The sequence below is a fragment of the Melitaea cinxia genome, chromosome 15 (genome assembly GCF_905220565.1).
Source record: "Melitaea cinxia chromosome 15, ilMelCinx1.1, whole genome shotgun sequence".
Taxonomy (NCBI): Eukaryota; Metazoa; Arthropoda; class Insecta; order Lepidoptera; family Nymphalidae; genus Melitaea; species Melitaea cinxia.
In genome coordinates, this window is record NC_059408.1 from 7,218,873 (window position 1) to 7,245,097 (window position 26,225).

General features: G+C 30.8%; 1 protein-coding gene across 1 annotated transcript in view; it reads left to right on the plus strand.

The window, feature by feature from the left end:
- The window catches only part of LOC123660590 (cGMP-dependent protein kinase, isozyme 2 forms cD4/T1/T3A/T3B), a 103,729-nt gene that overhangs the window by 44,261 nt on the left and 33,243 nt on the right, over positions 1–26,225 (plus strand). Inside the window, exon 2 of the mRNA XM_045595645.1 lies at positions 3,283–3,449. Coding sequence (XP_045451601.1) covers positions 3,283–3,449 — 167 coding nt within the window. The remainder of the gene's footprint in view (positions 1–3,282; positions 3,450–26,225) is intronic.

The following is a 26,225-nucleotide window of genomic DNA, read 5'->3' on the forward strand; positions in this document are numbered from 1 at the left end:
GAAATAGAAAGCAAATAATTAGTGTAGTACCTAATAAAGCTTTAAAAACGTTAAGACTGGATTCAGATCTCGGATCTCTTGGCGGTTGGAATCGAATGTTTTTTTTTTGGGAATGTGTTTTGAATAACATGAAGAAAATTCGCTCCCTATTTAAAACTTGTGCATTTGATTTAATGCAATTGCAATAACTTATAAACTATAAGAAAAATTAAACTGTAGATTTTTATTTCTTGTGAAAGTAGAGAAAGCTATTACAGAAAATAAATAAATTATAAATATTAAAATAAAAAATAATTAAATAATTTCCAAATGTATTTGTTTATTTTAATAGTTTACAATAAAAAAATTAATATTATCTTCTATCTATAACATAGATAAAGATTATCAAAAAAAAAACCCTTTGGTTACATGTAAATTCATTCAGCCCCGAGAGATCTGAGCTCAAAACTCCCAGGCGCTCCACTAAATATCTTGCGTTAGTCGTCGTCAATAGCTTATATTTAGGTATCCAAGGCACGTCAATTTGTTTTGATACAAAGGTTATTGTCATTAAACTCTATTACTAGAATAACCTTGTCTTAAAATACACAATAATTTATAAACATTGTTTTAAATAGAATTAAGTGTTGTACATAAAAAACTAGAGAGGAACTTTTTTGATAGACCAAGATAGTACATAATTCTCTCAATTTTTAAGCGCGAGTCTAAAATATTACTTGGTTGTTAAAACTTTGCGTTACTAGGTCATTTGATAGACTCAGATACTATATATTTAAATCTGACACATAATAGTAGCATGTGTTACTTAAAAAGTTTGGTATAATTATTTGAACTAGTGGTCGCTCATAGGCCAAAATTCGACCTTAGAAAACCAAAAAATAATGAAACTAAGGAATTTTTTTAAAAAAAATTCATTTTGACTACAGACTTTGACAATGAAAAAAGAACGATGTATGTGTTTGTGTCAATTACATGGTAGTGTGTGTTGTTTATTTTTTATTGATTTAATATATTTTTATACATAATTTTAAAAAAAAATATTAGCATTTTGCACTCCTTTTGTATATAAACTATAAGTGTGCGAAATTTCATACTCCTCCGTCCGCGCAATTTTCGTAAAAAAGGGTACAAAGCTTTCGCTTCACGTATTAATATATAGAAAAAAAAGGAATACATTTCATAAAAATTAATTGAAACAAGCAATTTCTGTATTAACGAAAAGATTTTTCTTTGATATATTATTTAGTCGCATAGTATTATTAGAATATCTTAAGAAAAATCTTGTCTGCTGGTATTACTTCATCCATAAAAAGAAACATGCGATTTGCTTGCATAGTTATAATACATTGCAAATGACGGCTATCGTGTTACTAATTATTTTTAATTAGTCTATCCTATTATATATCCTAGAGACAAGTCGTTAGTTTACCCAGTATTATATTCTTGTTTATAATCATGTAATTCTTACGTTGAGACAGTCTGACATAACGTGATGGAGATAACTTTTCTGTTGTGTTTATTTTTGGACTAACATTAGATATTAATTTTATATCTGGAGTGATGTGATTCTAATTAAAACCTCATGTAATTAAAATTGTGTTATAATTATGTGGTATTCGAATTTTATAAAAAAAAATTAATACTGAAAAAATTAAGTTTAATAAAAAAAAATCCAATTGACACTATTATATTATTTTTCTATATATTGTGGTTTAAAATGAACGTGATTTTTATATAAACTTTACTTTAATTAATGGAAACATATAAAATATTACAAAAGAACGTATGACCTTTGATGTCAAAGTGAAGTTTTAATTACTGCAACAGAAACCCTTCGACAGGTACATAAAAATTTTTAATAGTCTTAATTTTGAATAAAAATAAACTTGAATATAAACGCAATTATCACTTAATCTAAAATTCTGGCATTATTTTGTCTGTTTATGATTTATGATAATTATATCTGACAATCCGCAGTGGTGTAGCGCGGTGGATTCAAGGTCCAATCTTTCTCCTATATGAAGAAAGAGGCATGTGCCCAACCGTGGGATGACAGGCGGAATGAATGAAGATAACTTATGATAAACTAAATAAAGTTTTGGTATAAAAAAACGGTCTATTTACGGTCGAATTGAGTAACCTCCTCCTTTTTTTGAAGTCGGTTAAAAATAGCGTACGTTTTTTTGCTACATCTGTCAATACTTATATATACTATGAATTCTACCATAAATTAATTATAGCAGTTTTTTACCCTCACTTTTGTTATAAAAATATCATATAGCGCTTTACTAGTGAAGTGACACGCTTGACTAGGAACAACGTACTTCTTATATTTAATATGTTGTATTTCTAATGTATACGATAATTGAAATTCATGAAAGAAAAATGTATTTGATGAACTAATTTCAAATGAACAAACCAAATGTTACAAATGTGTATATTTGTATTATGCACCTTCTCTACATTTGAGTTAAAATATCTGAGTTTGTAAAATAGTTTTTTAGGATGTTTTAAAAAATAACTTTTATTCCCTATACTCAACGTATTTTTCACAGTTACATAATTTTGTTTTTATACAGAACACTAGGTATCGAAATTATTACATGAGTTAGGCGTCATAGGTATGTATGCGGATGTGTCAATTTCATTGTATAATGCATACAAAATAATTACACTAATGGATTGCCGTTAATAAACTTCTTACTGTGCAATCTTTACAAGTGTTATTATTCTGTTTATTTATTTAATCTAACAATAAGCCAAAGTAATTGTTATATTAAGACTGACACACACAAAAAGCCAACCGATGGCGAGATAACCGCTGGCTTTGAAATACACAGACGACACACAACGCAAAACAAGACGGGCAGCAGCGTCTTCGCCGCGACAAAGCCAGCCCTGCGGTCACCAACCCGCTAGCCCAGCGTAGTGACTATGTGCAAAACACATGAGTTCACTCCTATTTTGGCGTGAGCTTGTGGAGGCCTATGTCTAACAGTGGACTGTAATGGGCTGAAATGACGATGACACACACAAAATGTGCCATATAATATATACGAAAAAATTAACAGTAATGTTTATTTTTGTACCCCTAATCCAACAAAAGTACCTATAATACAAATCTTTAGTTTAAAAGACGCAAGTTGAATATATTAAAACTGTCTAATATAGATCAATACAATCATTAATAGGTATAAGCCTGCAAAATTTTGTGTAAGTAATAATAGTAAAATTTCGAGTGCTGAATAGCTAATACATGTACAATTTTCGTTTGTATTACAGATCACGGGAGCTGATAAAGAGTGCTATCCTAGACAACGACTTCATGAAGAATTTGGAAATGACGCAGATTCGTGAAATCGTCGACTGTATGTATCCAGTCGAATATGGCGCTGGTAGTCTCATTATAAAAGAAGGAGATGTTGGCAGCATCGTTTACGTTATGGAAGGTAAGTTTTTTTAACATAATTTTAGTAACGATGCTTAAGTTCATTTAACAACTATCAGCTGTTAGAACCACGTACCGTGGTTAGAACTCAATTCGTGATTAACGCCATCTAGTAATAGGATGAGGGAATTTTAGCGCCATCTATTAGTGATGTATTATAACTTTTAACAGAGCCATCTGTCGTACAATAGCTAAACTGACTTAAAAACAATTTGAATTAGTTTCTTAAAAAGTCGATAGATGTCGGTAAAACAAATAATATATTAAATTTGGAAGGGGTATAATTATAAATTACCTAGATAGATACTTACAACTTAAGCATAACGTTTTTTACAAATTTAAAAAAATATTTACTTTTTAATATTATTTATTCTGGCTAGTTATATTTTGAATAGTAATTAATAATTTATAATTTTTTTATAAAATTAAGTCTGCAAACAAGCGTACGGCTTACCTAATGGTTAGCTGTTACCGTAGCTTATAGACACCTGCAACACCAGAAGCATTGTAAGCACGTTGCTGACCCTATCCCCTATTCCCCCCTTGAGGTCTAGTCATCGTACTTATCACAGCAACACTGTTTGAAAGCAGTTTTATCTAGCTGTAATCTTCTGCGCGGTCGAGGTACTTCCCCAGTCGAGCTGGCCCAGATTTTAAGCAGAATATTTCCTGCTGTGCCCTATTTCAGTAAATCATACATTATATGTTGTAATATTTTTAGTATGTATGGCAATTTTGCAGTAGAATGTGCCGCATTGTAAGTATTAGATAGGTACTTTCCCCTAGTGTGAAAGCGGAAAAACAGCAAACGATACCGCCTTTTCTTGTGAGATGTTAGTGCAAGGCCAGTATTTCTTTTAGTAGAAATCTAAGATAACTTTTAAGGATGATTCGTTCTACAAATAAAAAGAGCTCCTATATAATATTTAAGATTTTAAGAAACTGTCAAATACTGCCTTTAATGTAGTCGACTACTTGCAGACCCTAAAATTTTCCATGCATATTCTTACACATTTTTCTTTTGTTTTTTAAAGTTATCAGGTTAAATTTAATTAAAAAGTGGCATTAACGATTACGAGGTCGTTTAAAAAAATATTATAAAATGTTTTTCACGTAATAAATACGTAATAGATACTGTAAGAGGTCAAGTAAATAATTTACGGTATAATGAATAAATATAAACGGAATAAGTACCTTCTATCAAATTAATAAATTTCGCCTTTTTTAATCTGTTAAACCAGATTATTTTGTTGTGATTTAAAACATTTCCCGTTTTTGAAAAATTTTGTCGTACAAAATACATTTACGGCATAAGTACTTCGTAATCAATTTAACTAACTTCGCAATGTTAGTTTTGTAAACTTTTCACGAATACGAAATGAATTATACACGAAAAATGGTAATAAATGTAAATCAACTGAACTTTAGTATTCACATTTCTTCACTTGTGAAACTTTCATCAAAAATAGAAATACCCCAACCTAGTCGTTTGACTGGGACTTTTTTTTAACAAATTATTTAATATTATATAAATAGACGTTATATAAACAATTCAATCAAAACTTTAATGAAGCTTAAATTTTGTCTTCAAATAGATTCTAGAACAATCAGTCGAGTTGGAGGTGTGAGTCCATTAATTTTAATCAGAAGTCCGAGAGATGCAAAAACAATATTTTCAAGTTAAACTCCTTTAGGCCCAGTATTACTATATTATGTTTGGAAAAATGTTTTAATATGATCACGTGAAAAACTAGAAATGAAATTTTTCTCTACTTAAGATGCAACAGAAATGGGAAAGTTGTAAATACGTACATAATTTTAACACTAGGTACTAGTATGTTTCGTCGAATAATTAGTATAATTAATGTTAAAAAAAATCAGCTATATATTATACTTATCTAACTTTTACCCCGTGATCTTGAGTACCATAGTTTCACACATTTTATTATTTCATAATAGGTATAATTACTTCCTTAAACTAATTTAATGAACATACGTTTTCATCTCAGTACAACACTTATTTGTATAATTCCAACATTAAAATAATTTACATGTAATAATTATTATGCTGTCGGAAGAGAAAGTAAACGCAACGTACATATGATACGTCTGTAATCACAGGACCTTAGGAGGCGAGCGTGTTTAATTCAAGTGACGAGTGACGACAGAGTGCAGTGACCGAATTATTTGTTCCCTTGGTTAAAAGGCATCAAAAGTTAACTGATTTGTTAATTTCTACTATAGTTAGGTAATCAAACAAACTTTATAATATCATAACCGTCTCTATATTTAATTTATTGGAAAATATATAATATTTTTAATGGAATTACTAAAGGTTTCTCGTAATTTTACCCGCGTTTTGGTGTCTGTCGAATAATTTGATATATATAAACCAACTCCCAAAAAGGAGGAGGTTCTCAATTAAGTATTTTTTATGTATTACTATAACTATGTATACCTCGGGACTTTTTACTGGGTGGACCGATTTCGATAATTCTTTTTTTAATAAAAAGGTGGTGCTTATCATATGATTTCATTTAAATTTAATTAAGATCTGACAAGTATTTTTCGAGTTATATCTAATAATGCGTATACTTGACTATTTTTTCGACGACCTACGATATATCAGTTGTCGAAGTCAATTCTTTTTTCGTCGTTTTTGGTCAAACAAAATTATATTGTTTTCCTTCGTGATTTTAATACTTCTAGATGATGGTGATGTTATTTCTAAAAAATGTTGCTTACAAATTTTTAAGTCATGAAATGGACTTAATTTAATCACATTATTTGGTCAATAAAACATGAAGATTATGCCTTCCTATTATATTGTCCCTAACTACTGGTTAAGGTCAAAGACATGCATGTATTTCGAAAAATGGAGTATTATATCAAATTTAGTTTTTTATTTCATTCACTTCATTTGGCTTCAAATTGTTAAAAAAAAAAGTTAAAATAACTTCTTGTTTTATTTATTTACTGTTGTAATAGTAAGTTTTAAGGGGTTTAACTGTCTACTATTTGGAATTTCTGTAAGAATATCTTAAACGTGACTTTTGTCTTGTGTCACACGCCGGACGTCATAGTTTTCTGTGGAAATGAAACGGTAACTACCTGCAGACTTCATGCAGTTAATGCTCACATTTTCTAATCAAATATTTTCTTTTTATATCTTATGAGATACACACACACGCAGTCGTTTACTCCTGTGGCAAGCAACGTTATGCTTGTGTTATGGGTAACAGTCGACTGTTATAGTTTTTTTAATATACATAGAAATGGCGTACATATATAAATATATAAATACAAATATTAAACTCAGGCGGGTATCGAGTCTGCAACCCGCGGAACAGAAAGCAGGGTACTACAAAGTTGACCGACGGGCTTGTCAAATTTTTAATGTGCAATCTGGTATTGAATACAATATATGAGCGGAAACGCCACAATTACATTAAAATTATATTGGATAATATATGGTCACAATAGGTATTTATAATCAAAATCAATTCATTATTTCGTAATATGGTAATTTTTTTACGTTTTTGATGCTATACAATATACTAAACACAAACTCGTTTCATTAAAGATGCACTAAATACCATAACACATAATTATGTAAAAGCACAAAATTTAAATTGTAAATTCGAAAAATAAATAATTAAATATTTATAATGTGATAAAAATGTTTACAACTGATCATTTTAGGTTTTTCCAACTTCCCGATTCTTTATTTCTTATATCATTGTTGTTAAATATATTTTTATGATAACGTCAAATATTGATGGTAAATGACGTAAATACCTATTATATTAGAGTTCAGAGCCGGGAAATCCCGGTACCGAAAGAACCGGGATTTACCGGTTATTTGGTCATAAGAACGCGGAAATCAAATTTCAGTCCCGGTTCTTTGGATACTCTCGGGAATTTAATTTTAATTAGGCAATTAATACTAAAACAAACTAGATATGCAAATTAGATATGCTCCACGTGATGAGATCAATAACGTGTCCTGAAGAGAAGACAGCTATGGTAACATCATGACAATGGAACTATGTCAACGAGCTCTACAGAAATCTACCGATTGTACAGACGGTAAAAAATCATGTAGAATTAAAGTTTTTTATGGAAAGATGAAAGGATACCTAACGGTAATAAGGGACATTACATACTGCCCGTCGTTGATAGTCTAGGAGTCGGAGCATATATCAGGCATCTGCAAAGGTATAAACAAAATTCCAAAAAGAAGTCAATATTCCAATGCGTCCGAAACATCGTCTGAACCGGTTCAGTACTTTACAGCAGCCAGTTTGGCACTCACGACATATCTGCAGGTATGTTTAGGTATTTAAAATATATCAGTAGTTTACTTCCTGCAAAACCTAGAGTTAAGAATACTTCTCTAGTCAGAATATCTTCTTCTGGATAATATATTCCTTGTAACTAAGACAATTAGTGACGTTAGCCATGTACATATATGATGCTTACTAATTATTGATTTATTTATTACAACTATACACGAGAATAGAGAAGTAAGAAAATATCGAAGACAGAGTGATTAAATGCTGTTTAATCCTAATATAATAATTACTTGAAATTCAAAGAAAAAATATTAAATGTTAAATTGTAGCATATTTTTGAAGAATATCAATTATTTGAAATAGTAAAAAAAAAAAGAATCGAAAGAATCGAGAAATCCCGGTTCTCAAAAAACAGTCCAGTTCTGGAAACCCTAGTACCTATATCTATCAATCTATTTATCTCTCCTACCGTCTTTCAACGACTGGTGTTAAAAACTAAAGCATTCTGAAGGTATATATAATTCACAAATCATTAGACACGTTTTTATAAATATTATGTCAAGACAGTCATCTTTATTTATCTAAGCTCTATTTAAATTAAAGTTATCAAATTTCTTATCTGCTCTATCTATGTGGAGTGTAGGCTAAGAATAAACTTTATCCAAAATTTCGTAACAAAGCCTAGATGTAATTTTTAACCATTTATTAATCAAATTATAATTATTTAATAATATTGAAATTTATTCGATTAACCGGCAGTGATTGTCACAAAGTTATCTTATTATAGCAGTGTGCTAAAAGAAAATAGTTGTATGTGTGGAAAAGATATCCCACCAAAAACATTTTCATGTAAAATGTTGCCAAGACGAGATCATATGGCTCGCACTGTCAAAAAGTTATCAGATCTCATGTAGAGCCAAGCTTCTAACCCTACACGCCCTAACTCTACAAACCCTAACTTTACAAACTCTACACCTTAGTCAAAATATGTGGCTTGGCCGTTTCGCTACCGTCACGTGGGCGTAAGGTGAAAAATTTATTCACTGTTTATTACTTTTCTGTTATACAATAGTTCTATTAAAGAAAAAATAAAACGAAGAAGAATAATTGATATACATATAATACAAATAAAAATAAAAAGAGAATATATATATATATAAATGAGACAGAAAAGTCGTCATCTACAACATCGACAGCCGGTAGTAACGAAACGGCCAAGCCACATATTTTGACTAAGGTGTAGAGTTTGTAAAGTTAGGGTTTGTAGAGTTAGGGCGTGTAGGGTTAGAAGCTTGGCTCTACATGAGATCTGATAACTTTTTGACAGTGCGAGCCATATGATCTCGTCTTGGCAACATTTTACATGAAAATGTTTTTGGTGGGATTTCACTTCTTTTTGTAAGTTGCTTATGACAATATTATAGCTGCATTTTACCACCGACACATTTTATACCATAAATATCATCCAATCTTCACAATATTCGGTTTAAGCACGCTGTTTTTGATTTTGTGTTGAACTGATATGCAAACGGTGACCTCCGCCAAAACTTAAATACCAAAATTACAAAATGTAAATTTTCGACATAAACTAATAACCGATTTTTATTTTTTATATATTTTATTATTATTATTAATAACAAGGAGTCCCTATATCAATTTTCAGACCTCTAGCATCAAAATTTGCGGAAGTCTCATACAAATTTCCATCTCCTAGTTTAAGGGGTTGGGGGGTAAAAGTTCCAAGTTTTAGAATTTTTTTGTTGTTTGTGTACTAATACTAGCTTACATACCAAATTTCAGCTTTCTGGGACTTCAGGAAGTACTCTATGAATTTTGATGATCATCAGTGAGTGACGAAATCGGGGTTTTTTAGATATCAATAAAATCTAAAGTATAAGAGCTATGCAATTGAAACTTTATATGTTTAATAAATCCGCTATTGACATCATATCCCCAGAATTTTGTTTATCTGGTATAATTCAAACCCAAGTTATGAGGGTTCAAAAAAACGACGAAGCACTTCGAGAAAAGATAGGTAGTGCTTTTCGTTTTTTTTTTTCTTTTTTTTTTTTTTGGCTCGTCTTGGCGGGGGCACTACCGTGCCCCCAGATGAAGTGGTTCATTTCTAAAATGTGGAAATTAAATTTCATTCTTTGCCTATAAATGTATATTTCAAAAACATACCATACCAATAGGCCGTGAAATATATCGTTTAGACATGCTATTGTAGCCATAAATTTTAAATCTCATGTAATATTATAAGTCGATTGTCTCTTTGTTTGTATTCAATTAAATTATTATCAATTCTACCAGCTTACAGTGCTGTCAAAACTACTAAAGAATTTAAATATTTCATGAAAACTAGAATCTAACATAAATAAAGATATAGACTGTAAAAATTCCGCTACCACTCACAGTAACGGTACATTAACCAGCCATAAATGGTCGTGAAATTGCTAAGGATAGGTATCTAGTTTAACACAATTTTCTCGTAATAAAAACTGAAACTTATAATTGATTAGAGATAAATTATATACATCAGATTTAATAAGCGACAAGTACTCTATACCAACATAACTTCAGATTCAGTACAGATTCTTAGTAAACCATGCTGAAGTAAAAGTCATGTTCAGTGATCAATTTTCCCGAAATATCACCTTTATGTTTTGTGAATTAAGGATTATAATCCCGTGATATTCTTTTCATGATAATTTTCGACTTAGTTCCACTCACTCTAAGTGACTACATTAGTCAATAATATGACCTTAATGCCTATGGGTTATTGTGAGAACACCGCAATGTGAGCTGGTTACGAAATTCGAATCGTAAATTGAAGTCGTTGTTACTCCAATTGTAATGAAAAAACTCATGACTTGATGGTCATTTGACATTGACGCAGCGGATTATTTATTCTCTGAGATTATATTTTTGTAAAAAAAGTTTGTGTTGCTTTGAAGAAAAATATTGGTGTGTTTACCTGTGGGTAGTAAGGGTTATCGTATCGCACTTGTGAACTTAATTGCTTTCTCAATGAAAATACTAATAACAAATACCTTAGAAAATATATTAAAGAATTTTTAAATACAAAGCTATCATTCTTTAAGCATTTACGCCCACTACAGAAAAAAGTTATAGTAACAGCAATAGTATGCGTAACACAATTAAAAAGAAAAAAACCGTCTTTTATAATTTTTTTTTTTTTTTTTTGATCTTATTCTTCACCTTAAAGACTGGCGACTGAAATAATCAAAAGTACATAATTTGCTTAAAGCTAAATGAGAGTAAAATTAATTGCATTTCATTTAATCTAAAATCTTAAATGTAATTTATCCACTTATAAGAGAATTCCGACGTTCAATTAACTGATTTACGATAAAATATTTATCACTAATTAATGACGACAGAATTTAAACAGTAGCAAAATACATGCAAAATGAATTCCACTCAACTTTTCATTCTCGCATGGTGTTAATTGTCATCTTTAGTTACGTTCCAGTTCCGCAAAAAGTGGAATGTTACTTGAACAATTTGCAACGGAATAACATTATAAAGGTCTTCTAAATAACTTCAACCTTAAATTGACCGTGCAATGTTGAATTGCTACTAGAAGTACGCAGATGTCTCCTACGAGAAGATAACTACATTAGCTATTATATGAAGTATAAAAATATCGACTCGAAATTTATTAATAAATAAAAGACTAAATAATTGAACAACATTTATTACTAGCATTAATTTTATAACTATCCACTACACACTATATCCGTGAAATTTATTTCTGAAAATAATCATGTAAACTCTGTCTCCAATTTCGTTCCATATTAAAAGTAAGTTCTGGTAATTAATATATTTTTAGTTTATTTGAGATTTTAAAAAATTACGTGGTAAAATTTCTTTAAAATATTATCAGAAGAACCGCTATCAGTAATAATTAAATTACGTCACTATTATTATTTCTACTTTAATCTCTAATTAACTGAGGTAGGGCACAGCAGGAATTTCCTGGTCAAAATATGGAGCAGCCCGACTGGGGTAGTACCTCGATCTCACAGAAGACCACAGCTAAATAATACTGTTTTCAAGCAGTATTGTGTTCCTGTTTGTGAGTAAGGTGATCAGAGCTCCTGGGGGGGATTGGGGATTGGGTCGGCAACGTACTTGCGATGCTTCTGTGTGTGTTCTTATGTGTTGCAGGTGTCTATAAGCTACGGTAATCTCTTACCATCAGATGAGACGTATGCTTGTTTGCCGACCTAGTGATATAAAAAAAAACTGATCTTCTTTTTTTACTGTTCTCGACGAAATAAATTGATTTAAAGAAAAATGTTAATTATTGAGGCGCAAAAAGGAGATATGTACTCACAATGTAATACATGCAATATTTATTTATTAAATAAATGATAAAGATATATTTGTATTTCTTTGTAAATATTGAACCTGTACACAAATTCCTTTGTCTTTTAAATGAAAATCATGGATAATTTTCTAAACTATCCATGATGAAATATATTCTCGTTATAAAACAAATATATTTTAACAAAGCGAAGAGAAATGAAATAAAATTCTAAACCTATCACAATCAGTCTCATACTACAGCTGGAATCTCCTGTTGTAAAGACGAATTGAATAGATTTATATAAGTATAGTAAATTATTATGATTGTTGTCAATTGTCACAAAACCCCCATACCGTATTCTCATTTTACTGTTCAGTGACAGCTGAATGAGGGTAATATTGCATCCATTCAACTCCATGGTCGTGAACATTTAGTGAACGTTAAATGCATAAGATAAGATCGAAATAGTTAACGTGTTGAAATTATACTCTTTGCAATTATTTGCTTAGCATTCTCGGTGTTTGTTTCAGGAGAAATATAATTTTTTGACACATTTTATTATACGTAACTTGAATCAAAATATGTAGCCCACAATATATAGATAATTTTTTAATAATAAGACTAATGTAGAGCGACTTCAATATCCAGAACAGATGATTGGAGATGCGAGGTTTTTTATTTTGATTAAAGCTCCTTGAAAAGTTGCCTGGATAATATCGATTTTCAATTAGAATTCTATTGTAGCTGGTACTACAAAACAATACTAATCTTTATTTATGTTTTTTTCTTTCATTTTCTGTTAGAGCCAAAAATATAACATTAATGAACGTTACAATAATGTGTTAACAAAAACTACACCGCTCGTCAAAAGCAGCTTAATTAACACCAACACATTCACGGCTTTTGGATTACATTTTTTTTAAGCCGAAGATTAATCGTGATTTGTGAAAGTGAAGCCACACAATCTCAGCCTTGACCGCAGTTTGATTTGCGTCACAAATGAAACACGATTCAAAATTACCATTTTTACTTTTACTTCAAATTTAATCTCTTACGTTCATGAATTGTAATTTCCTTCTGCATTTTGTTTCGAAAGTTCACTTTTCTGCATACATAATAATTATGTTAATATCATTCATTACTATTTACTTGTAAAATGAATAGTAATTATTTATCACTAGCTCTGATTATTTATCACCCACACCCCGGACAGACTTCGCTCTGTCAAAGTTAATAGTAAAAATTAAATTTTTTAATTTTTTTTTTGTTAATAGTAAAAGTTATTTTTTATTAATTTTTTTAAATTATTTTTTTTATTTTTTACTATTATTAAAACCTTTTATGGACCTTAAGGAACATACAAAAAAAAATTAGGCCAATTCTCGAGTTATGTGCTTAGCAACATTCATATTTTTTATTTACATAAATTTACTTTTTAGTAAATGATGTACAGTCGATATGTATAACTTGTAAGCTATTTTATTGTGGGGTGATTCATATAATACATCTCTCTGCTTAAAATTGTAATGACGTTAAGTTCGTCAAGTACCTTCAATAATTATAATATACCCAAAATGTAAAAATACATAGATAAGACAATCAGCGCGATTTTAACCAAATTTGATTGAAAGTTATACTCTAACTTTTCGTGTCTGTTATTAGTGATAGCTAATATGTAGTTCACAAAATTTTATATGGTCTGGATATAATGTTAATTGTTTTTCTTTAGGTAGGTATAATTTAAAATTATGATTTTTTTTCTCATTCTTTATTTCATTTAGTACTATATATTAACTTACATTTGTAACAAAATTATTTAACGGACAAAGCTTATTCAAATGTGATAAATAATATAGAAAGAAAAAAAAATCGCTTTCATTGTATAATATTCATTACTCGAATAAATACATATTTGATTGGAACTGTATTTAGTTGACAGTTTACGTTGTTAAAATTTTAGTCGGAAAGAAAATTTTGTCATTTTTGTGGTTAGTTTTAAATTATTTGAATTTGAATATTAACTCATTCATAATCAGTTTCTTAATTTTGAAACCTTTTAAAAATAGATCAATAAATCAATTATGGTAAATTGATATTTGTTTTGATAAAAATATTTTTTAATTGCTGTTTAAAAATGAACTAATTACTACACACAATAATTTATTTACAATGTGCATTTAGATTAGTCTAAAGATAACAAAATACATAACATAAGCCCATTTCTAGATACTTGTATTGAACCAAATTCATAATGTAGACAGTAGTTAGTAGTAAAAAGTAAAATTAAATTGAAATATTTATATGACACTAGCTATACCCTGCGCGCCTTGCTATGATTTTTTCTTTGGTTTCAGAAACCTTTGTGGGCTTATGCACAACACTTTGCTGACGATCATGACATAATCAAATGCATACTTTACGATTCTATAAAGGACATACATACAAACATTCATTCATATATATATATATATATATATATATATATATATATATATATATTAAGATGATATTTGATTCACGTTTGATATATTTAAATGAGTTTATGATTTAAGTATTGACCGACTCTATTAGCGGTTTATATTTACGTTTATACTCAAATCATATCTTTAAGTTAAACTTTTCATAATAAAAGGCTTTTATAGCAAAAAAAAGAACTATAACATCAACAAAAAATAACCTAAGAAGAACACGTAGTTTCAAAGAACATAAAAAACTTTATCCACTTTTTTATGATGTTATAATCTATTCGATCGATAAAGATTCGATGAAGATCAATAGTAGTAAAAGAAATATTCAAGTAATAAAAGCCTTGAACTTTTGTTCCGTTTTCTAATATTCCGATGATATCCGAGATTTACCATAACTTACATAACTGAGAGGTTGTGACACAGTTATTTCAGTTAATTTACATTTAATAGTGTAAACGGCTCGTTTATTTGAATTTTCACTTTCTCCTCAATTTATTCGTCGTTCTTATAATTTATAAATCTAACTAAGCCGCAGTTTCACCGAACCTCTACGCGGCAACAATGTTTAAGACAATTGACAATTCTTTATCATGTTACAAATATAAATTTAATTCTTGTCTGTTCTAATTTTGTTTATGAATTGAATGTAACCTTCAACTACAGCGGTTGAGTAAATCGTTAAAACAAAGCCATTCATCTCTTGCTTGCTCGTAATAATGATTAGGTTCGGTCTACTACAGTGCACCTTTTTGAAATTTATCGTCTATTAGCAAAGGTAAATGCGTGTGTTCATTAACGGTTCTCTTTATCTTATAAGACTACTCGACTCTCTTTATTTCTTTATCAGGGAAAATTAAATAAAATTAGTAAAAGAGTAGTAGATAAAAACAAAACCAACTTATTGTTCTAATATCTTGCCATACTTATTCTTAGAAAAATACTAATAAAGTAATTTTAACCTTTACGAAGCTACTTTGTCTATTGCATTGTTTATTTTTACGAAGCTTTTGAATTCAGGTATAAATATTTTGTCTCTATCTACATGTGTTTTTTCTCGCTCGCACACGTCAACAGAGCGTGCGCAGGAGTTGATCAAGTTCGGACTTCGGAGTACTGCAGTAAGCGGGGTGACGCTATCGTGATTGGTCGTTGTGTTCTTGAAGTCTTGCGTTCCGAATTCATAATAATCGCAGCTAGAATTACATTGCAGAATGATGTTTTGTGTACGGTTAAGTTTTTGTTTTATTTGCGTTATGTTGTGATAAATTACAAAGTCGTGAAGCCCCAAGGCTCAGTGAAGTGTCAAGGTGTTTTTTTCGCGAAACTTGCAGCTGTCACAACAAAGGTTTCGAAGGATTACTAAGTGTATCGAAAAGTTCGGATAGCGTACATCCGTTTTATGCCACAACAATTTTGTTAACTTTTATTGCTTTAACCAAGTTTTAAAGGCACATTTTTGATAACATAATAACATAACAACGATTGTATCGCTGAACTTTTGCTGGTTAATTCTTTAGCCTTTTTTGAAGTAATGATAGTTTTATGAGTCTGACAATCTGATCATTAGAGTTCGTACTCGAGTTTGTTTGCGTGCATTATCCGCATGTGTCGTGAAAGTATTGGAACGTAGTCTGCACGGTTAAGATTTTAGCATACTAATGTTTAAGAACGAAGCTTTCTACGCTGCCTTTCATCCTCACAACATATCAGTTTGTTTTGATATATTTTAAACTTCATTGCGTGTTTTAATTTCTTAATTGACCAAGTTCGTTATTAAAAATAAATCTCGAGAAGAGAAATAAGTAGAACGTATAACGTTCCTAATTGGTTGACAGTCATAAATGATGTTTTCAGAGATCGTTGAAATAAACTGGTTTCGTATAATTTCTGATAGATATGTTTTTGATAGATACTACAATTTTAAATTAGACTTTAATTGTGAACGAATTGTCGTTAGTGGCTACGATTTCATGAAATAAATTTGACTCCCCAACCCCATATTCTACGACTGTTGCATTACAACATATTTTTACATATAAAAGTATCGTATTTGTACATCGAAAGAGAGTAATGAATGCGAGTCCCGTCTCGTCAATCAATTCACTTAGGGATTAGAAAGTTATGATTTTATCAAATCAATGTGACCGGCGCTGTGATCGTGATTTACTGGTTTAATACTGTGGTACATTCTCGTCACACGTTTGTAACAACGATTTTATCATTTAATAATAGTTTATGCTATAATAAACAGTCACGACACCATAGAAAGTTGTTTTTTGCTTTATTTAAAATATAGGTTGACTTATCATTAAAACATCACGATTTTTCACATTGGCTAATGTTATTTTGAAGGCCATTTGTGATATTTTAATGGATCTTGTAAATAGGTTTTACGGGCATGTCAGCAGTAAATAGCTTCGAAGAAATTCAGTTCATTGAATTCTTAGGACGCTATGCTTCGTTGTATCGTCTGTCTGATTTGTGGACATCGATTTGTTCATGTTCAGAACGAGATATTTGTGAATCTTTCATTATCTCCGACATTTATATCACTCGAGTATGACTCATCGCGTAATTTCCTAATAAACGTGACTTTATTTACTTCGATTTTATTAGATTATATGACGATTGTTCAATTCCATTTTCTATAACAATAATAGTTATAATAATAACAGCTAGGCTATATAAGTAAATTAAAAATTTTGAATGAAGCCAAAAAAACCTGCACATTAATTTCGCTTTTTGTTTTATCAATTGATTTTATATTTATATAATATTATCATAAATAATATAAATTTTTGATTACCTCATCACGTCGCGCATCGTAACAATTTCGGTAAATTGTATGCAAATTTATATACGAGTTCCCAAACGCACATATTTCTCATGGTTCACATTGCTACAAATGCTAGATATTGTTTCTTTATTAATGTTTAATATTAGACAGATTATTTTATTCTTTAATTATAAATAAAATACGAATAATCATTTATATACCCAATCCAGCCATAAGTTCTGTTACAAATGAAAATGCATTTTTTTTAAATGAAGTAATGTAATATTATTAAAATTTATACCTACATATTTATTAACGTCTCAGCAAAACATAAAAAAATATTCTATTCGAAATGGCCACCTTTAGCTTTTATACAGGCCTTTAATCTGTTTGGCCACGAATCTATGGATTTACGCACTGTTTTAGGGAAATTTCGCCACTGCTTGCTCCAAAGATTTTTTATGAGACTCAATGTCGCCGTGTCGTTCAGAGCAGGCCATGTCCTCTAAAACTGATCATAATTTGAAGTCTAAAGGGTCTGGGCTAGATGAGGGCCAGTCTTCAACTCTTATAAAGTCCGGAACGTTTGTTTCAAGCCAGGCTTGGGTACTTTGTGCCTTGTGACCAGGTGCAGAGTCCTGCTGGAAAGTCCACGGTATATTTTTAAAAAAAGGTTTCACAACACGATCCAAAACTGTATCTTGATACGCTTTGGCTAAAGTTTTCACTCCTTTTTCACAAAAATGTAGTTTTGTGACTCCTTGATAAGACACGCCCCACCAAACCATAACTGACGCAGGATGATGACCACGTTGTACCTTTCCGACAACTTGAGCAGCTTTTTCTTTAGAACTGTGAACGTACACTTTATCATTTTGCTTATTGTAGTGTTCTTCAATCGTGAAAATTTTTTCATCGTTAAAGAGGATATTTCTGTGCCGTTCACCTGCGTATCGCGACAGAAGGCGTTTTGACCGATTCACTCTCTTTAATTGTAAAGATTCATTTGGGGCATGTCCTGTATATCGGCGATAAGCTCCGAGCTTCAGGTCTTGTTTTATAATACGCGACAGAGTCCTAGCGGGAATCTTCATTTACCGCGATAAGATTTTTTGCTTCCTAATGGGGTTTCGACGAATTCTGGCTTTAACAGCATTAACAGCCTTTGTAGTTCTATCAACGCGCGGCCGCCCCGATCTTTTCTGGTCTTCGACATACTAAGTGTTGCTTATCTGTTGATGATAGTACGAAATACGAACATACGGCTGATACCAAGCTTTTGAAGTGTCTGGAATATAATCAACTGCTCCATACCCACATTGTGCAAGGCGATCACTGCAATCCTATTTTCTTTAACACCCCATTCCATATTGTAATTTGATAATGAACACGAAAAATATGTGAAATGGCGCAAAATCGAAATAAGTTTTTAAAATAATATTCGTGCTCCAATTTCAAAATAATTAAAAAGTTGAAAAAAAAGAAAAGTTTTTATGTAACATATTTAAGGCCAGACTAGTTATGTATTATATTATACACGGAACCAAAATATTTATGATTGGCGACTGTTTTGCTTGCTTAGCATATTAACTAAGTCTTCCAATAAAATGTTAATGTCATCCATTGCAATAATAAATAAATATTAGCCGTTTATGAACAGTAAATTTATTAAATACTCACATTTTCTCGCGACTTTACCCACCTAATATTTGGCTTTGGTTTGGTTTCTAGCTATCTGCAAGTGTTACACAATGATAACCAGAAAACCAGTTTGGAATAAAAATGGAGCAAAAAGGTATCCATTCACATACCATTTAATCTTCCAAATTATCAAATTTATATCTATATGTCCACGATTTCACTTGCATTGACACTTCTAACTACTGTTCCACTTCTCATCTTCGGTCACACAGAAATGTTATAAAGCCTATCTGGTTTCCAAATATTGTACCTTACAAAGAAATATTGAAATCGATCAAGTGGTAACAATAAAATGCCATTGTCTCTACTGGTAGATATTAAAGTATCCGTATTCCCTTTTTTATTAACATTACAATATAGAAAACTACAAAGGAAACACGATATGCCTCGTTTCGGTAATTAATTAGCACCAATATTACCATTTTTAAATTATTCGTTTTTACTTGTTAATGAGACTATGATAACTAGGTATAGATTTCCCAAGTTCCTAGATTCTCACATATCGATGGCCAGTCCACTGGATATGTGGACCGTTGAACTGGTTTCAACTCTATCGGTCTAGAAATCGTTTTCTAGTAATTCGATCATGCGTTTAGTGATTAATTTTAATTTGTAAATCATGCGCTAGTGTTGTATATGAGCAATTTAGGAATCAATTTTATCGATTAATTAATCGTTTGTTTCGTACCTTGAATGAAATAGTACTGAATATTCAGACGTTGATAAATTTATGTAAGTGGTTTACATTTAAATATTTTTGTGAATATTTATAAAGTAAAATATTACTTTATTTCGTTTTGAATGTGTGTCAATTATGAGGTAATTAATACCTAGACGATGATTTTCAAACTTCTTTATTTAAACTGACTTTAAATATTTACTACATGCAACGAGAAATTGTACAATGAAGTAAAATGAAATTGTTTCTTGTTGTTATTTTTGTTATGTTTTGTTTTTGGCAAATATTATAAAATGCGACAAAAAATCAACACAACAGGTATCGTGTCTTACACATTATTAATTAACGCTTTAATTAAAATGTATTCCTTAGTAGTTACCTTTAGGGTTTCAAGTATGGTACCTATATCATTTGTGTCACAATTATAAATTAAAAGAACAGTACTGACACCAAAACTGTTGTCTTTGACAATTTTGATAATCTTTGTAATCCACAATGTTATAAATATGCCATAAGAGCAATATTGAATATTCTTAAAATAACCATTGATGAATATAATTATTTCATACTATTTTTAATGCTGACTCCAGCTGTAATACTCGTGTTACAAATTATAGCGCTTGAACGTTTATGCAGACATTCACAAAAACACAAACTACTTTAGATTATGCAAAGCATCATTAAGATATTAAAACACATTTTTCTCCTCCATTAATTTTTATTGGTCTTATCTACAACTTGAAACTCGACAGACTACACACTACTATTACTTTCGTCGACAGCTTGTGGTATAAATCACTAAAACTGACCTCACTTTTACTAAAATAATTTTTATATTTATTTTAGTGATTTATTACGAGCATTTGACCTTTTAAAAGCCAGGTACTTGTTCTAGTATACCTTTCAAAACCTTTTTATAAATGTTCTTACCAGGAATATATTATACTACCAGGAACAGATAAAAAATTCCGTGTTATTTTGGTTATTATAATTTATGTTAGTCAGGATCTATACTAATTTTATAAACATGATAGATTTGTTTGTACGTAATCTATTAACTCTCAAATTAATTATGAATATTATTGTCAATTTTAATTATTCCTCTCCCATTAAAACAATTTTGTAGAAGAGTACAAAATAATGATACGAGTAAAATCACGAACGATATCAATAAAGATACGAGTATTTTACTTTTTATTAACTGCAAGTAACGTTTGCACCGCCCCAAATGAGTTGCACTAAATCGCAGTGAAAGTGCAATAATAACAATGTTAAAAAACTAGCTTCTGTGCGCGGAATACAGTCGTCCATTATCTAATTATTGCGCAACGATACAGTTTACATTGATGGACTCTTGAGGCCCAGTTATTTCCTCATGGAATGATGGCTTGTGCAATTCGTGTTTACGATCCGTGAAGCGCCTGTTCTTACGGAGTATTCTTTATAGATTTTCACTAGTGAAAATTAAACCATGACTGAGGATTCTATTTAACATGATTTTATGCATATATTTTGTAAAACAATATACTTGGAAAATTATAAGTAATATCGAAAGAAAATTTTCGTTAATCCTTAATAATACATTATGTTGGGAATGACCTAATCGGATGGTTTCCGTCTTATAATCACTGAGTTTGTCGCATCTCGAAGAATAAATCATACATGTATGATGTATGTCCTTGTTATGAGTCATGTTAAACGTAAGATTAAGGTTATCAGCGACTTTAACAAAAGTTGTTGTGGCAAATTTTAATTAAATTAATTTTCAGGTTCGGTGTTTATGTAGATAATATTAGTTTTAATAAAAAAATAGTGCAATTAATTCTCAAATTACAATAGAAGAAAAAATGGATTTAACAATGTTTCTAACTAAGAAATACTTAATATTTGAAGTGCTAATGAAATTGAAGACATTATGAAAATCAAACACTATCCAGGAAAAGCGGTCATGGAGGATCCGTGGCTTTCTATCAGCGATAGAACTATGGACCTTGTTTATGCCGCTAACTGGGTCGGGGCAAATAATCTCCAGAATTATAAAGAGGATGACAACCAATCGAACAAATCTAACTTTAGTCCCATATCTAGAAGTAAATCCTGTCGAGATGTTGGTAGCAGTGTAGACAGAGATGAAGACGACGATACTTACGTACAGGCACGTCAACGATATAATTACAATAACAATGTTTCTCATGAAAATATATCTCAACTAGCAAAATATCAACAAGACATTGAAGAAAAGGCAAAAGCAAATAACAATTTCCTTTCGCCTAATAAACTAAAACATAGTTACAGTTTTAAAGATATGCCAAATGGTTACAAGCCATCAACGTTAAGAAGAGTGAAACGACGAAATTTCACTGACTGGGATATTGAATCTTTTGGTAATGATGGTCAAGCTCCTGCCCCACCACAAAGAAAAGAATCTCTAAAGTATGCACATCGTCAAAGAAAAGTCGATTCTAAAAAGAGCTACTACTCTCTCCCTGACCCAGGACCAGTTCCGCCTGATCCATCGTCCGAATCATATTATGAGTACTATTCAAGAGTTAGTCAACAAAATAATGATACTGATAGTGATAAAATTAAACTAATGCAAAAAGAGCCTAGAAAAGAAAGAAACATTCTTAACGGCGAAATAAAATCTAACGGAACTATTCGTGGTTATGGTAATGATACGATGTATCAGTTAATAAATTCGATGGCGACCTTAGATTTAACGCCTATAAAATCCAGAACAGGAAACAAAAACCTCGACATGAATAGCGAAACGGAAGATTTGGGTTTATACATGCATCCTATTAACGAAACGTTATCTACAAACGAACCACTTCCTAAACGCATATCAAAATCTAGCAATGAACGGAACGGACGTGTAGATAATATTAAACCTAGTTTTCGCTCTAAATCTTTGAGAGTAAAAAGCGAAGGTAGGACGCCCTTGCGGGCGTATCTCGACACACACGAAGAAGAAGATAAAGTGTATAATGGTGTTACCGTAACACAACCAAAACGAAACCTCTCACCGAGCGAACAGCTGACATTAATGCAGCACGGGATGTTTCGGGGAAGTCAACCGCCACCTGTCCCTGCGATCCGTAATGGTTATCAGTCAGTCGAGTTAGGAAAAGAAAGTGATAATCGGACTACAAATGGTGCTAGACAAATTAAACCGGATAAATACGATAAATTATATAATACAGTGAGAGTGAAGAGTGAGGATCGGTATGATAGGTATAGGGACATATTATCTTTTAATTCGCCTAGAGATCGTATAAGTGAAGAACGTGTGACAAGTAAAAATGGTGTGTATACGCGAAGTTCTAAAAGTTCGTCAAGTGGTTCAGACTCTGATTTCTCTATTCCTCGACCAAAACTTATAGTGCCTGTACATACTTACGGAACTCGTAAAAGAAGAACGGGAAACCTTTGTCAACGTGACAGTACAGCAACAGAGTCATCTCTAGACGCGGGCGTATTACTCGATGTCACGCGCTTAGAAGACAAAACCTTTGATAAACATGAAAATGGTGATTCAGGTAAATATTCAATGTTATAAACTAGTTTTGTTCGACTTTACCTTTTTACATTCCTTATCTATATCATATGATAGTTAAGACTACACTTTTCACACTGTTAACAAGGTTGACAATATGATTGATGTGGTCTCTAAATTAAGACTATAAAAGAACCGAAACTCATTCGAATATAGAGTGCTGGTATAAATTATTTTATTGAAAAAAAGTATCGACTTAGAATATTTCAGCTTACAAAGACTTTTATTTTTATGTAAATATGTGAGTTCTAAAGAACAAAGTATTTAAACTAACACGCTCGTTAATAAAGTCGTCAAAATCACAATCTTTTGTGATAGAAAGTGAGAACAAATTATTCTTATGATAGCAGTATGTAGTCACTTAATTTAACAAACACCATTTGGTGGCTTGTTGGATGATAAATAACGTTTGGAGCCAGATGCTTCAGCACATAGGCTGCTTGAAGATTGTTAAACAAACCGAGCTTGGTATATTAATTAAAACTCGCTTTTAAATGGTCCTACTTTTACAGTAAATGAAACATTTACATGACTAAAAGAGATATTTAAATAAAGATAACCCTGGTGACTGATTCTAATATTACATTAATGTCACGAACGTAGATAATGAAATAAATAGTATATTTTGACAGGTTTGAGATTCTTTTAATTTATGTAACTCAATTTTTTTTAATTAGCGAACAACTTCTGTTTCAATTGTGAACATAAATCAGGTCAATTCATACAGTCAGATTTCACTATCAGTCAGCTTTTTGACAGTTCTGAATATGATAAACTGAAGTTAATGTAATTTATTATTTTATTTTAATGTCTGTTGTAAGACACAAAATATAATTATAAATATTTCGTTATTATTATTTAATATTATTGATGAACACTTTAATGAAATAGTTATATGTAGTAATTATTTATTTCAGTAAATTGTTTTTTATCTATGTAGGTTTAACTTTTTAATTTGTTAAGACTTAAAAGAGAAAAAAACATTTCTTATTATACACAATAAAAACTTTTTTTACAATTAAAATAAAGAAAACTGAATTACTAATATACTTATAAAATTTAACCACATTTTAAATACATAACATTGTATTTATGTAATCGTTCTGTACCTAACAATGACCTTTTGTACTATTTGATTCCTTGTTTGGAAATGATAATTATTTACCAGTAAGGCTCCCTTTTGTTGTTCAAAACAATGTTGATGTTATTGTCAGTATGATTATTATACAACTTACGATTTTAGAACAAATTAAAAAAAAAAGATAACTTGATGTGACGTAATTAGCTACAAACTACCGACAAATAGATCAATGATGAAAAAAAAATTAGATTTTTATCCATGGAACACGATAGAAAAATAAATAATCTGCCCATTGTTCTGATAATTAATTCGACAAATTTTCGATGGAATGGAATTTTGTTCATCAAACGAAGCTTTATTGTCACAATTCTTATAGTACCAATAACCATAAGAGACGCATTTAGTGAATAATCTTTAGTAATGATGTCATATATGACAACTCCTTCGAAGCTCTTAGTTGCTTAATTTTAGTTACATCTTGTTATCAATACGACAAAACAAAATATGAGGCGTTTAAACTTTCGACCCGAAATATTATACTACTCACCTTGAAACACTTTCATATGCGAAGCCAACAATTTGTCTTCGTTCGGCTTCACAAACGCAGCGCGTACTATATGTTATACGATAGTATATTATTATGTTTGGTTCGTATAGTTTAATATTTTGTTTTTCAATCTAATATATAAATTCTGTGTCGCGGTGTTTGTAGTTAAACTCCTCCGAAACGGCTTGACCGATTCTCATGAAATTTTGTGTTCATATCGGGTAGGTCTGAGAATCCGCCAACATCTATTATTCATTTCCCGAAGTTATAAGAGGGTTTGAAGGATTGAGAAGATTAATAAAATATATGGCAAACCAACGTTTGCGGGGTCAGCTAGTTTCTTTATAAATATTGCCATCTAATTTACAAGTTATGGTATAGAGTGTTTTCATAAAAGTGATTTAACGAAAGTGGACAAATTAGAACACAGTCACAAAAGACTTTTATTACGTTTTTTCGGCAAACGGCTCACCTGGTGGTAAGCGATTACCGTAGCTTACATACGTCTGCAACACTATAGAGACATCGTAAGCGCGTTGCCGACCCTATCCCCAATTCCCCAAACTTACCTTACTCACCAACAGGAAAGAACACTGCATACAAACAGTATTATTGAGCTGTAATCTTCTGTAAGGTCGAGGTTACTACCCCAGTCGTGCAGCTCGATATTTGAACAGGAAATTTACTACTGTGCCCTACCTTAGTTCCTTAGTTATGTCACATATTCTTTTTCATTTAGTTTTTTTTAGTTTGAAAAGTTAATCTCTACATAGTACTCGTAGAAAGCCTTAATCCTATTTATTAATCCTATAAGCCTATAAGCCTCTTCCCATTATCACTCCTTGTATTCAAAACACTAAAATAAACGCAAAACACATTTTTAATTAACAACTTCTCAGTTATTTTTATCGTTGGTGCAAATTAAATATCATAGATGTATCAGATACGAATATCTGACGTTATAATTGAATATTTACATCGTTTGCACGCACAGACTAATGAAGTGTTTCAAAAAGATAAAGTTGTACAAAGAACGATATCACACGCCTCTTTGTGTTTTCGCACGCATATCACCTTGACTTAATTGCGTTACCGAGGTTTCAATTTGTGATACATTGTTATATATTTAATATAATTCTAAAACTGTGACATGGGAAGTGTTAATTAATTTTAATTTAAGAGGTAGATGCGATTTTATTAAAATCGGATACAAAATTCGTCTTTCTCTTGTTCGTTTTATAGCTTCAACCGTTTTATTCTGTAATTACTTATTTCTTAAATATACTTATGAGTGGTATTTGAACTAATTCTATTGTTAGCTATATTATGTGTAATTCA